The sequence below is a fragment of the Muscardinus avellanarius genome, assembly GCF_963383645.1.
Source record: "Muscardinus avellanarius genome assembly, chromosome: 3".
Taxonomy (NCBI): Eukaryota; Metazoa; Chordata; class Mammalia; order Rodentia; family Gliridae; genus Muscardinus; species Muscardinus avellanarius.
In genome coordinates this window covers 138,157,150-138,170,830 of record NC_137788.1, presented here as the reverse complement: position 1 = coordinate 138,170,830, position 13,681 = coordinate 138,157,150, and the positions used below count along the sequence as shown (strand labels likewise).

Sequence of the window (13,681 nt, the reverse complement as noted above, 5' to 3'; positions counted from 1 at the left end):
AACAAATAAAAAAAAAATTTCTGAAAAAAAATCTTTAGTTTTCAGTACTGTAAAAAATTTATGACTCATATATTCAATAAACTTTCAGACCTAAATTAGCTGTTTTATTTAGCTATAGAAATTTTACATTATATATACATTACTTTATTTTGGAGATATTTTAAGCCAATGATTCAAATAAAAACAATGAATATTTGATCTAATAATAAATGTACAACTGATCAAATGGATAGTGAGGACTTTATACTCTTTAGGCACATAAAAATACTTTCCTAACTCAGATTACTAGTAAAATAAATGTTAGCTTCACTAATTACATATATTTATTGCCACAATTAGTAACCTCTAGAGATAGAGATACTACCATTTTTGACTCATTTTAGTTCTAACTAAATATGACCCAAAAGATGAAAAATCACTTTCATGACAGGCTTAATATTTTCTAACAATCAAATCAAAACAAAAATTAATAGAATTTTCCCTCCCTCTTTTTTTTTTTTTTTTTTTTTTTGTGTGTGTGTGTATGTGGTACTGGGGATTGAGCCCAGGGACATTCTATCTCTGAGCTACACTCACCAGCAATATTTTACTTTTTATTTTGAAGCAGGGCCTCACTAAATTGTGGAGGGCCTCACCATTAGTTGCTGAGGTTGGCCTTGAAACTGTGATCATCCTGTCTCAACCTCCTAAGTCCTGGATTTAGAGGTGTGCACTATCATACCTGGCTCAGAATTTTCTCTGTTGAAAACTTATTTAAGTCTACACCCTAAATTGCTATATACTTTTCCTTCTGCAAATACTTATCGGGCAAAACTCATGTCAATATTCTATATAAGCTGCATGAAAAGATGCTGACAACCACAGACAGGACACCCTACCTGTGTGAGGCCTGGTCACAGCACTCTCGTACAGCGGGATGCCTTCACCCACATTGTTAAACGCTTTCAGGGTAATCACATAGTGAGAGCTTGGATCTGAGGGAAAGAAACAAGTCAACACAATTAATTAAAAAAAAAAACACCTCACTACAGAATTTTTTTTTGGGGGGAGGCGGGTCTGGGGATGGAACCCAGGAGTATTCGACCTCCGAGCTACACCCCCCCCCCTATTTTTTATTCTTTATTTTGAAACTGGGTCTCACTGAGTTGCAAAGGGCCTCACTAAGTAGCTGAGGCTATCCGTGAACCACGATCCTCTGGTCTCAGCCTCCCAAATGCTGGGATTACAAGCGTGAGCCACCACGCCCGGCTCCCACTACAGAACTTTAAAAATTCAAGGGCGACTGTGCATTATCTCAACTGCAGGGAATTCAAGAAAGATTTAAAAGTTTTTATATGGGGTTATTTTGAGGTGTGAGGAGATGTGGATGGAAGCTCATGCAGTAGAGAAAAACTGGCCAGATCAAATTCTCAAATTTAGTCTCAGGAGTGGAAGTTGACTGTGCTTGAATCCTCTCTTGGCCTAATATGCTTTAGTGATGTCTGCTGTATGGTGTAGGGCTTAAGAGAAAAGGAGTAAATAGGATTTTTATGTGTCATAAGAATATAGGTGGAGTTGGTAATAATTAAACTCTTCCTTCCCTGAAGCACAGTGTTGGGACAGTCAAGATAGAAAAGCAGGAGATAAACCAAGTAACTGCTGAAACGTCCTCAATACTTCAATCCAGGACAGCCAAACTTGTCAGTCATCATGCAGACTTCTTGGTTAGATATGGCCCAGAATTTAACTGGCTTGGAAGTGATTATGCAATGTAAAACTGAAACACTCTTTCTCCTCTCCATATTTCTCTTTCTATCCTTCATTCCCTTTCTTTCCTTCTTTTTCTCAATATAAGACTGAAGCCTTCCCTCCCTTCCTTCCTTCCCTCCCTCCTTCCTTTCCTAGGGCATTCTACCTCCAAGCTATACCCGCAATCCTATTTTTATTTTGAAACAGGGTCTCACTAGGTTGATGAGAGTTTCACTACTTGCTGAGGCTGTCCTTGAACCTGAGATCCTTCTGAGATTACAGATGTGCAGCGCCATGCCCAGCTCCGGAACATACTTTCTAGGGGATCATACAAAATGCTACCAATAAGACTCAGAGAAGAGACAGGACACTGTATAGATGGAATGACATTCACTCTTATAATCCATCACATTCCTGACCCAGGCAAGGGTTAGTACAAATATTTCAAAAGCCTAGTTTCAAAAATGAAAAACTGAGTTCCACTGAAGTGTTCCAGGGAGAGGAAATGACCTGTTATATTCACTTCTGGCACAGCTGGGCAGTTTTCCAAATTATCTATACCTCATATGTCCTGTGTTGCTTCAAAAGCTTAAAATAGCTGCTTTCCTTGTTGGCCCACCTATGCTCCAGATAATAATAAGCAATTTATGGAAGTCTCAGGTCTTCCAATGTCAGAATTCACAACAAATGGAATCAATTAGACTTTTACTTGACTGGCAAGGAAAAAGTAGTTTGGATAACACAGTAAACAGTGATATCAATCACTGAGACTGGGAATAGATATGACAGAGCACTCATGATACAACACAATTCCAAGGCTTAATCTAGACCCAGTCTTCACTCTTCCCAATGAACTTTCATTTGCTGCCTTAGTTTTGATTAGTTTGTGCCAGTAACTGCAAATACATATCATTAATCCAAACCTTTCCTAAGGATAAGACCTGTATCTGCAACTGGAAGTTTGGCATCTCCTCTTGTATATCTCAAAATCTTTCTCTCTTCTTTCTTCCCTCTACTTCGGACCTGCTCCAGTGTTCCCTACTTCAGTAAATGGCGCTACCATCAATCTTTGCTGCTTGAGTTAGAAACCCGGAAGTCCTAAGACCTCCCCCTCTCTCACTCTTTGAGGCACACTGTCAAGTCTGGTTAACTCTTTCTCTAACCAGTCTTCCCTTGTTCTCTGTGCTCCATCTTTCACGGCCACCTCTCTGTTCACTGAGCAAGCTGTTCTTCCACTACTGTTCCCTATGCTGGCTGGGGACACATCCCACCCCTCCTTTGTATCTAAGTAAGGCTACCCATCTGACAGGGCTCATCCCACACTGATTAGGCTTGCTAGTTACAGAGCCCACCCTTGACACTGTGAACACTTTCAATTATTTTACAGTTAAATTATTATTTTTTGTGGTACTGGGAAATTGAACCCAGAGGCATTTTACCTCCCAGCTACATATCCCTAAACAAACAAACAAACAAACAAACAAACAAAAAAAACAAAAAAAGAAAAAGAAAAAAAAATTTTTGTGTGTGTGGGTCTGGAACCCAGGGGGCATTCAACCTTTGAGCTACATCCCCACCCTATTTTTTTATTCTTTATTTTGAAACAGGGTCTCATTAAGTGGGGAGGGCCTAAGTAGCTGAGGCTCTCCACGAACTGCCATCCTCTGGTCTCAGCCTCCCGAATGCTGGGATTACAAGTGTGCACCACGACACCCAGCTCCCAGACCAAATTTTCTTTCTTATTTGGAAACAGGGTCTCACTGAGTTGCTGAGAGCCTCACTAAATTCCAGAGGCTGTCCTTGAACCTGCAATCCTCCAGTCTCAGCCTCCCAAGCACTAGGATTACAAGTGCATGCCACCATGTTTGCTTCAGTTATATTACTTTTAATCATTCTGACCACGTCTGTCTGATTCTTCACTATATTTCCGAGTGCTCATTATTTATCTGTTGATTGATCAAAGGGTTGGGGGAAATGATACTGACTTAAATTTTATAGAGAACACAGGAATTCAGAGAGAAACTAGAGAGAATCCAGGTGCAGATATACATGTTTATATGTAAAACTCAGGGAAAAGTTCTAATGTGATGAATAAATGAATTCCTAAATGAATTTCTTCAGTCTTAGTTGTCGTCTTCTTCTCCTTCTTCTTCTCCTTCTTCTTCTTGGTCTGGGCCTCTGAGCTATAAGCTATACCCCTGCCCTATTTTTTTATTCTTTATTTTGAAATAGGGTCTAAGTTATGGAGGGCCTCACTAAGTAGCTGAGGCTGTCCGCGAATCATGATCCTCCCTAGTTTTCTTCTTTTGCACAACATTATATGCATTTTATATCTGATACATATAGTTCAAGCTCATTTTACTTGACGCCAGTGAACTCTGTTCTTGCTACTTCTTCATAAACACTCTTCTTACTCAGGTCTGTTGGCTTAATCTCAACAGCACATGCAGTGCTTTTTCTCATCTGTTCCTAACACTGCCCTGGCTCAATCTTTCAAGTCCAGGTGACTTCTTCCCTGATAAAGACTTAAGTCTACAATGTATGAAAACACTTGCAACTTAATAATAAGAAAACTCAATGAAAAAGTAGACAAAATATTTGGACAGACACTATGTCAAAGATTTATGAGTGGACAATACAACAATGAAAGTTTCTTTTTCTTTTTTTGCGGGTCTGGTGATTGAACCCAGGAGCATTTGAACTCCGAGCTACATCCCCTTTCCTATTTTTTATTCTTTATTTTGAAACAGGGTCTCACTAAGTTGCAGAGGGCCTCACTAAGTCGCTGAGGCTGTCCACAAACTGCGATCCCCCAGTCTCAGCCTCCCGAATGCTGGGATTACAATTACAAGCGTGTGCCTGGCACAATGAAGGTATCTTATAAAGTTAACCATACAACAAACAATCTCGTTCATAGATGTTTAAACCACAAGATATAATACCACATGTCTAAATAAAGACTTGAATGAAAATGTTCACAGTTAGTTTTATTTATAATACTTCAAAAGGAGAAATAGTTCAAATTCCCATCAATTGGTAAACAGTAAATTTTGCTTCATTAATGCACTGGAACACTATTAAGTAATTAAAAGGAACTGGCTATCAGTACACACAACAGAAAGGAGTCTCAGAAACATGCTGAGCCCAGGAGACTGCACACTGTGTTATTACATTTTTGTGAAATTACAAAATAGGCAAAATTTGTTAAGAGTTACCAAGTAAGAGCAGTGGTTACGTGGAACCAGCCTAGAGGAATGGACTACAAAAACACAGTAACTTGGACTGGTAATTACACAGGTATATAAATTTGTTAAAACTTAATGTGCACTGAAATGGGTACCTATTTTATCATATGCTACTTATACCTTAAGGGTAATTTTAAAAGCAAAAAATCAAAATATTAATATTTTATTATAAATACTTGTTTAGATAGGTATAATTTTCCAAATTGGATTATCATTATAAATCTTTCTTTGAAACACTTGTCTTTTACTTAAGACTCTACTCTGGTGACATTTTTATTGAAATCATTGCTTTGTAACATTTTTAAAAATATTTTTTATTGTTGCCTGAAAAATGAGTGACCTCCACCTTTTCAGTAAGAAATTAAGCAGGAACTCAAATTTTTCAAAAGCAGTGATAAAAACCCAACACTTCTATATCATTCCTTTCAAAATGTATAACCTGAATGTAATGGAGAAATGTTATACAAATTTAAGCTATGGGGTATTTTACAAAATATAAATGCCCTATACTTTTAAAAATATCAGTCATCAAAGTAAAAACAAACAAACAAACAAAAACCTGAGAAACTATTCCATAACAAAGAAATTGAGACATAAGTAAATGAAGCATGTGATCCTGGACCAGGAACAAAGTTTTGTCATAAAGGACATTAGTGAGAAAAGTGCCAAATATGAATAAAGCCTTGGATATTGTCTTAGTATTAGTTTTCTGATTTTGATAACTGGCTACGCTAGAACAATGCCCTTTTTAGGAGTTGTACATTAAAATACTATTAGGAGAGTTATGCCTGCAACTTACTTTCAAATTGTTTGGGAGATAAAGTATGTACATATAAGTGCAGTTACACATTAACCTTTGGGGATTTTGGGTGAAGAGCATATAGGAATTCTTAGTACTATTTTTGCAAATTTTCTACAAAAATAAAATGATCACAATAAAAAGTCAAACAGAAAGCCATCATATTGTACAGCTGTTTCCTTTACTTAGCAAACGTACCTAGATTTTCGATGGTATAATAGCGCTGTTTATAGTCCACTTTGATGGTCTGGGCATGCGGGCTGCCAATGCCATACCCAATGGCATAACCTCTGACCACAATGTTCTGATTCTCCGGAGGAGTCCAGCTTACCACTATGCTAGTGACAAGTGGGCGGACGTGAAGAGAGCTAGGCACTTCAGGAACACGAGTTTCTAGAAAGGAAAGTAGGAGAACAAGATGAAATGCACTTTCCTTTATAATACTTTATCAGCCTCAGCTACTTAGTGAGGCTCTCAGCAGCTTAGTAAGACCTTATTTCCAAATAAAATATAAAGTAAGTCTGGTAGTGAAGAACCTGGACGTAAAAAGTCCCTGGGTGCCATCCCTAGTACTACTCACCTCACACATACAAAAAAGGCACAACTGATGTGGTTCAGCCTTAAATTTTAGATTATCCATCTACTACTTAATGGCCTTAGTAGAAGACCTGACTTAAAGCAAATGTACATTTTCATGTGTTCTCTTCTGCTTGAAGGGATAGTTCTCTATAAGTTACTGCAAAAAAATCCACCTCGGGGGCCTTGTTGATTTATAGGAATGACAGTATACTTCACTAGAGTTCACAAATTAAAGTCAAAAGTCTGTGGCTTTCTAGTTAGACTTACCAACTCAAGTTAATACCTAGCATATGCTAGGTGTGCCAATGGTTTGTTCTTACCATCTAAGTCACTTTCAAAGGTTTCAGTAGACAGCCAGTCAGTTGCCGGTCCTGTACCATTGATGGTTAGAGCAGCCACTCGGAAATTATATTCAGTTCCTCGATCAAGACCTGAAACCCAAGTGACAAAGAGACAAGCTGAATAAGGGCTTTGAAAAACAAAAGATTAATAATCTCTCGTCAAAGCAAATATCTCACACACAAACTTACTTCATAGCTTGATAAATTTTAATATAGAACAAACAAAACAAATACAGTAGCTCCTCCCATGTCAATAGCAAAGGCTGAATGAAGCACAATCCAAGAGAAAAATAAGAGAAAAATGAAATGATAAAGTTCCCAGAGTACAAATTTTTGTGTAAGAGTTTAAAGGCACTTTAGGGATCATTTAATGTAATCCCTTCAATCTTCTTACAAAGAAAGCTAGGGCTAAATATAATGTAAGAATTATTATGAAGGAACAAAGTCAGCTGTTTTCAGAAGACACCAAAACCCAGAAAAAAAATGTAAAGACGTAATTCCTATCAGGTTACCTCTGTTCTGGGAATCATCCCATAACCACAGCAGAAAAATTTTAGACATCAAATATGGCCTAGAAATCTATTTCTCAACAACCAATTGTGCATATGTATTTATAGTAGATAAAAGAAGAAAAAGCTCCAAATCTATTATCATTTTTTTATTTACTACAGGCTAATAAAGTATATGATTTACCAATGTACTAAAGGCAACAATGAGCCATATATAAAAGTCTACTCTGCAAAGCAGGACAACAATTAATAACTGGATCAATTAATCATACATCCATGCATACATTTTTAGAGGACTTAAATATATGGTATTTAGCCAGGCATGGTGGCACATGCTTGTAATCCTAGCACTTGGGAGGCTAGACAGGAGGATCACACAGGTTCGAAGCCAGCCTCAGCTACTTAGTGAGGCTCTCAGCAACTTAGTGAGACTCTGTTTCCAAGTAAAGTATAAAAAATAGGTCTGGGAGTATAGCCCAGAGTAGAAAAGCTCCTGGGTTCCACCCCCAATACCACACACACACACAAAAAAAAGTTCTAGAAATACATGGTATTTTAAGTATAAATTAAGCATAAATTAAATTTAAGGTGGTAGGGCTTATAAGGTTATGATAATTATCCTTCTGCTTCATATTCAAATACCAGGATTTTTGGAGAGTAACACAGTACAGAAAATCCAATGAGTGACAGAGACACTGAGCATATATATAACTTGACTATGAGGCAAGATATACCCTAGCTAAGTTAATGAATTCTGGCATACAGTGTGGAAGGAGATATAGAAGGTTTTGTTCTCTACAGACACATCCTGAATGTTTGCCTACAAGAAAGCAAGGACAGAAAGAGGTGTGAAATGGCTGGGCCCAAGTAGGTTACCTCCGTATCTTGTCTCCACACACAATGAGCCAGAAAGTGCTAGAGTGGGCTGTCCATGAGATTTTAACTGTTAACACAAGACAGCCTGAACTACTAGCAAACATGGCTCGATGAAGATCTAGAAAGAATCATTCCTTGACCTTTGGGAAGAGTTAGGATATATGAGAGAGAACATGCAACAGAGAGACGTGTGTAATGAGGCTAAGAGTTCCTCTGCTTTTAAGTAACTGACAGGATTTATAAGCCCAAACTAAGGTAAATAATATATATTATAAAGATAATGGCAAATGTGTTAACTGCTATCATAATAATTACTTCTGGCTAAAATGTAATCTATATTTTTTTTGGGGGGGGGTGGTACATGGGATAGAACCCAGGGACTTTCTACCTCCAGGCTACACTCCTAGACGTGTTTTATTTGGGAACAGGGCCTCATTGAGTTACTGATAGCCTCAACTAAGCTGCTGAAGCTGGCTTTGAACCTGCATGATCCTCCTGTCTCAGCCTTCCAAGTACTGGGATTACAAGCATGCGCCACCAAGCCCTGCTGTAATCATGTAATTTATTGTTCAGTACAGGATCTTGGTAATCTATACTGTTCCCTGATTCTTAATAAGCTTTAAGTTAATGTTTCAAGAGAGTAAGGATCATTTTTTTAATCCCATTATATATGCAGTGCCAGTATATGCAAATTAAATGCTTTTCATCCTGTGGATCTCAGAACCATCCTTAGAGAAAATAGCTCTTTATTCTATAGAGATTTCTAGAGATGTTTATATGGCTGCAGACTTGATGATGGTCTGAGCAGTCCACATCCTGCCCTTTTCTACACTCTGTCCTCCTCTAGTTACTCGTGACTCAGACAGAATGTGCTGCCTTCTCTCCCAAGATTCCTCTGCAAGGGAAACTTACCTTTGCTTAGCTAACTCCTTCTACCCATTTTAGTGAACAAAGTAAGTTCTCTGTGGTCTACAGGATGAACCTCAGTATTTGGACTGATGTTTACCAGTATGATACTTTTCTGCTACACATAAAGGGAAAACTATATAAAAGGAACTATCCCTGACAGAATTTTCTAAAACTTTATAATGTCCATAGTAGCAAGTATGATCATTATACTGCCACAGCTATTCATAAATATTCTTACAGGCCACAAATATATGAGTAGTGTCACTATTATAAATATCATTTGACAGACTTGTTACCAACTAGATTGAGTGGGGTAATTTATTTGTTATGTAACTTTTTTTAGATTACATAAAAAACAAATTATAAACTTTCAAAAGAAAATGTGAGGAATACAGGAAGGAAATAAGAATCAAATATAATTTCACCAGAGATGGTGAAATCTATGAGTGCTTTCCACTAACCTGTATCAAGAAAAAATAATTTTTGGGAACCATTTTTTTTTTTTTATAGAAATTAAGAGCTGAGAGCAGTCCTTAGACTAGCATAAGTCAATATCTGAGAAAGGCATCACCTCCTGGCTCCTGCGTACATGCAAAGTAACTTACCTTCAATCAGCTGAGACAGCTGTGTCCCAGTCACCAAGGTCTCAGTGACATCACTCTTGCGGGAGGCCTTTCGGTATCGAATCTTGTAGCCAGTAATCTGCCCATTCTGTGTGGCTGGAGAAGGCGGCTGCCAGTGAATCACAATACTCTGGGAGAGAAAAGATTATAATGAAAAGGCTGAACATGCTGAGAGGTTTGTCCTAATTGTTGTATTATTAGCCCCTCAAAAAATATTTTATTTTTTTGCTGCTGGGTATTAAATCAAGGAGCATTCTACCTCTGAACTATAACCCCAGCCCAATTTAATTTCTTATTTTCGTTTTGAAACAGTCTCACTAAGTCATGGAGGGCCTAAGTCACTAAGGAGGCGATCTTTTTGTCTCAGCCTCCCAAGTACTGAGATTACAAACGTGTACCACCATGTCCAGATCAAAAATACTTTTCGATTTAAAAACTCTCAATAGTCAGATGAGAGACTGCTTTTTCAAGCAGTAAACTCTGAACCCTAAGCCTCCTGGGTAATTTGTGAGAATGAAGGCATTGGTCAGAAGTTCCAGAAGTTTTCAGTGGGGAAGTGTAAGGTCAGAGGGCATTCTACCACTGAGCTACACATCCAGCCCTATTTTTTAAAAATCTTTATTTTGAAGCAGGGTCTCACTGATTTGCAAAGGGCTTCACTACATAGCTGAGGCTGTCTGCAAACCGTGATCCTCCTGTCTCAACTTCCCAAATGCTGGGATTACAAGCGTGTGTCACCATGCCTGACTAGTTGTTTCTTAAAGAAGGAGACCTATAGTACTTTCTGAAAGGACTATTTCACTTATCTGCTGAGCTCAAGGGGCTCTGGCCTCTCGGAGGCACACTTGACTCCATGTGCAATGAACTTGACCAGGAAAGTTGGTGTAAGCAAACACAACTAAATCTACAGTGTCCATCTTTGGTCCATACTGGGCTTATTTTGGGACTAAGAGATTATATTGTCATAAACAATTTCTTTCTGCCACATCACCAAGATTTCGGGTAAGTTAGGATCTAAAATGTCAAATTAAAATAACAATATAGTTGTAGGAAGGCTAAAGAAGTTTTGGCATTAGAGAAAAGAAGTAAAGGTAAACTGTAAACAAGTTGGTTTCTAAGCCCATCTTAATTGTCAAATGTAATATGTATGTTGGTTAATTTCTCTGCTTGATTATGAATGTTAAGTTACATTCTAATTTAGTATGTATGTATTTATTTATTTTTGTGGTACTGGGGGTGGAGCCCAGGGGCTTTTCAACCTCTGGGCTATATTCCCAGACCTATTTTTATACTTTATTTGGAAACAGGGTCTCACTAAGTTGCTGAGAGCCTCACTAAGTAGCTGAGGATGGCCTCAAACCTGTGCGATCCTTCCTGTCTCAGTATCCCAAGCACTGGGATTACAAGCATGAGCCACCATGCCAGGCTAGTAGGTTAGTATTTTAAAAGCAAATTGATTATTACAACATTGGCATTCACTGTTCTGAAGTGAACAGCAGCAAAACAAAGTTTTACCTTTGAATTTCTCACTTCTAAGGACAAATTCTGAGGAGCAGCACTGGGAACTAGACAGGCAAAAACAAACCAAAAACAAAAACAAAACAAATTTTAATCACACATCATGTAGATTGTTCTTGGTCAGTCTTTATGCAAATACACATCTCAAACATTCAGTATGTGACTTGAAAGTCTCAACCTAGCTGCTCATGTTCTCATGTTGATATCACTAGATGGGTGAAGTGTGGCCATGTTTGTTTCTTTTGTTGAAACTAAGGGTGCTCTATCTCTGAGTTATATCCCCAGCCCTATTTATTTTTTATTTTTAAATAGGGTCTTGCTAAGTTGCTGAGGGTCTAAGTTGCTAATGCTGGTCTCAAACATGTGATCCTCCTCTCTCAGCCTCCCAAGCACTGGGACTATAGGCGTGTGCCACTCTGTCTGGCTAATTCATTTTTAAAAAGGTACTTCCCAGAGCATGTGCCATATCAAGTTAGGCTGTACCTCTGAAAGTCAAATACTAATTTCAAGGACATACGGTGGCTTCGAGATCTCCTAGACTCTAAACTTTTCTAGACTTTAGATACAGTCTGTACCTTAAACATATTTCTCTGAATATATGTCTTGGGAAGGAGCCACACATTTTCTGGAACCATGTCTAATGAATGCGGCAAAAGACTGAACTGGGTGATAACAATATGGATCAAAACGAGATGTACACAAATCAGTGAGCTTGGCTTCCTTGCATGATTCCTAAACTGGTTTTGAATTCTCAAGAAGAGAAAGATATTTAAGCAATGAGAACTTGAATAGAGTGAGCATTCTGGCTTTCTGAGGCAGCTATGTATCAGGGAACACTCACTTAGATGTGAGAAATTTGGAACTGTTGGTTAAACAAACAAGTATATAACTTCAGTCCTTGGCATATTAGAACACATGGGGGATCTCTGTGTTTACGGCCCACATATCCCTCAGTATCTCCCTCCTTTATGAAAACAGCAAGAAACTTAAGTAGACCAAATTAGTTAATTTTTCTCTTCCTTTCTCTAATATTTGGTGACCACGTATCTAAGTGGCCACTGTGCTAACAAAGCTTCTGGAAGCCAGAGAATATGCCTTGCTCATTATAACATGTGTTTCAGCCCTCAGTCACTTGTGTCGAGTGTCCAAAGATTCAGGGGAACAGGGTCTGAAATAGGAATCAGCCATCATCTCCATGTTAAGAACTGACTTAGCTAGAGGCACCCAAGCTCTGTAATAGCTGTCATTTCTTTCACTGTCATCCTCTTAACTAAGATTTGTTGTATGCTCCCTATGTAGCAGGCATGATCCTTACAACAGTTTTACAAAGGGTTTTCTATTATTTTCACTTTATAGATGAGAAAACTATTGATGCAGTTGAGGGAAGTTAACTTGCCCAAAGCCATTTGTTGCAAAGAGCATAAGAGCTAAGGTTTGCCTTATTCCCAAGTGTTGCCCTAAACCACCATGCTGAGTTCATCAATTACATTCAGTTCACAAAGATACTGTGGTCAACATGCCAACTCACTTAATACAGTTACAACTTGGCTCATCTATAGATGAATGGAGGAGGTGTAATGGAGATTGAACCCAGTGGCATTCTACCTCTGGACTATACTCCAGCCCAATTTTACTTTTTATTTTGGAACAGGGTCTAAGTTGCAGAGGGCCTAAATTGCTGAGGCTGGCTTCAAACCAACAATCCTTCTGTCTAATCCTCTCAAGTACTGGGATTACAGGTGTTCATCACTGACTAAGATTTTCCTAAAAATCTTGACCAATTGGCTTAGGCAGCTGGCTAGTAAACTACAGTTCATATTTCATTTTCTCAATTTTTTATCATGAAAATGCCAAGCCCACAGAAAAGAGTGACTCCTTAAGAAGGGTATAACAGTAAAAGTGTAAACCAGCCCATGACAGTTTTTTGTACTTGTTTGGTTTTCATGATTACTGTGTAAGGAAGACTGACATAGATGTTCTATGCTGTCCTGGACAATGTTAATTACACTTAAAATGTATTTTGGTTCCACACGCAATGACCCTTTTATACTTTCTAGGCATATTTGTTGTTGCAGATTCCCTTTGCATTGTATTAACAAATGTAATGTGAATCAGATATAAAAGAGGTCCAGAATAAATATATTTTGATATAAAAATTACAACAAAGACTATACATTCTTTTCTTAGTTTTGTCAATTATTAATATTCTAAAACATCTGCTTTACCCTTACTATAAATATATACAGATTTATCTATCCACACATTGTTTGTGAGCCATCTAAGAGATGGATGCAGTCAGAACAAGAACAGGGTCCAACAAAGCTACAACGATTATACTTGGAAAATGAATCCTGACATGAAAATCTTACCTATTTACCTGATAACAAATCTAATACTGCCCAATACTATACATATCTAACATGAGGTAACCATGACAACAGTGCTCATCTGCTTTTATCTCCAGGTCCAGGACCAAGTCAAAGATCAGACTTATTTAATATATCTAGATTCTAGAATGCTTCTTTTTTGTGTGTGTGGTACTTGGGATGGAACC

At 38.0% G+C, this 13,681-nt stretch overlaps 1 protein-coding gene across 1 annotated transcript in view; it reads right to left on the bottom strand.

The window, feature by feature from the left end:
- The window catches only part of NEO1 (neogenin 1), a gene marked incomplete at both ends in the record, with an annotated part of 194,557 nt that overhangs the window by 32,989 nt on the left and 147,887 nt on the right, over positions 1-13,681 (bottom strand). Inside the window, 5 exons of the mRNA XM_080692886.1 lie at positions 879-974; positions 5,971-6,165; positions 6,672-6,782; positions 9,592-9,739; positions 11,125-11,174. Of these exons, the coding sequence (XP_080549012.1) occupies positions 879-974; positions 5,971-6,165; positions 6,672-6,782; positions 9,592-9,739; positions 11,125-11,174 (600 nt within the window). The remainder of the gene's footprint in view (positions 1-878; positions 975-5,970; positions 6,166-6,671; positions 6,783-9,591; positions 9,740-11,124; positions 11,175-13,681) is intronic.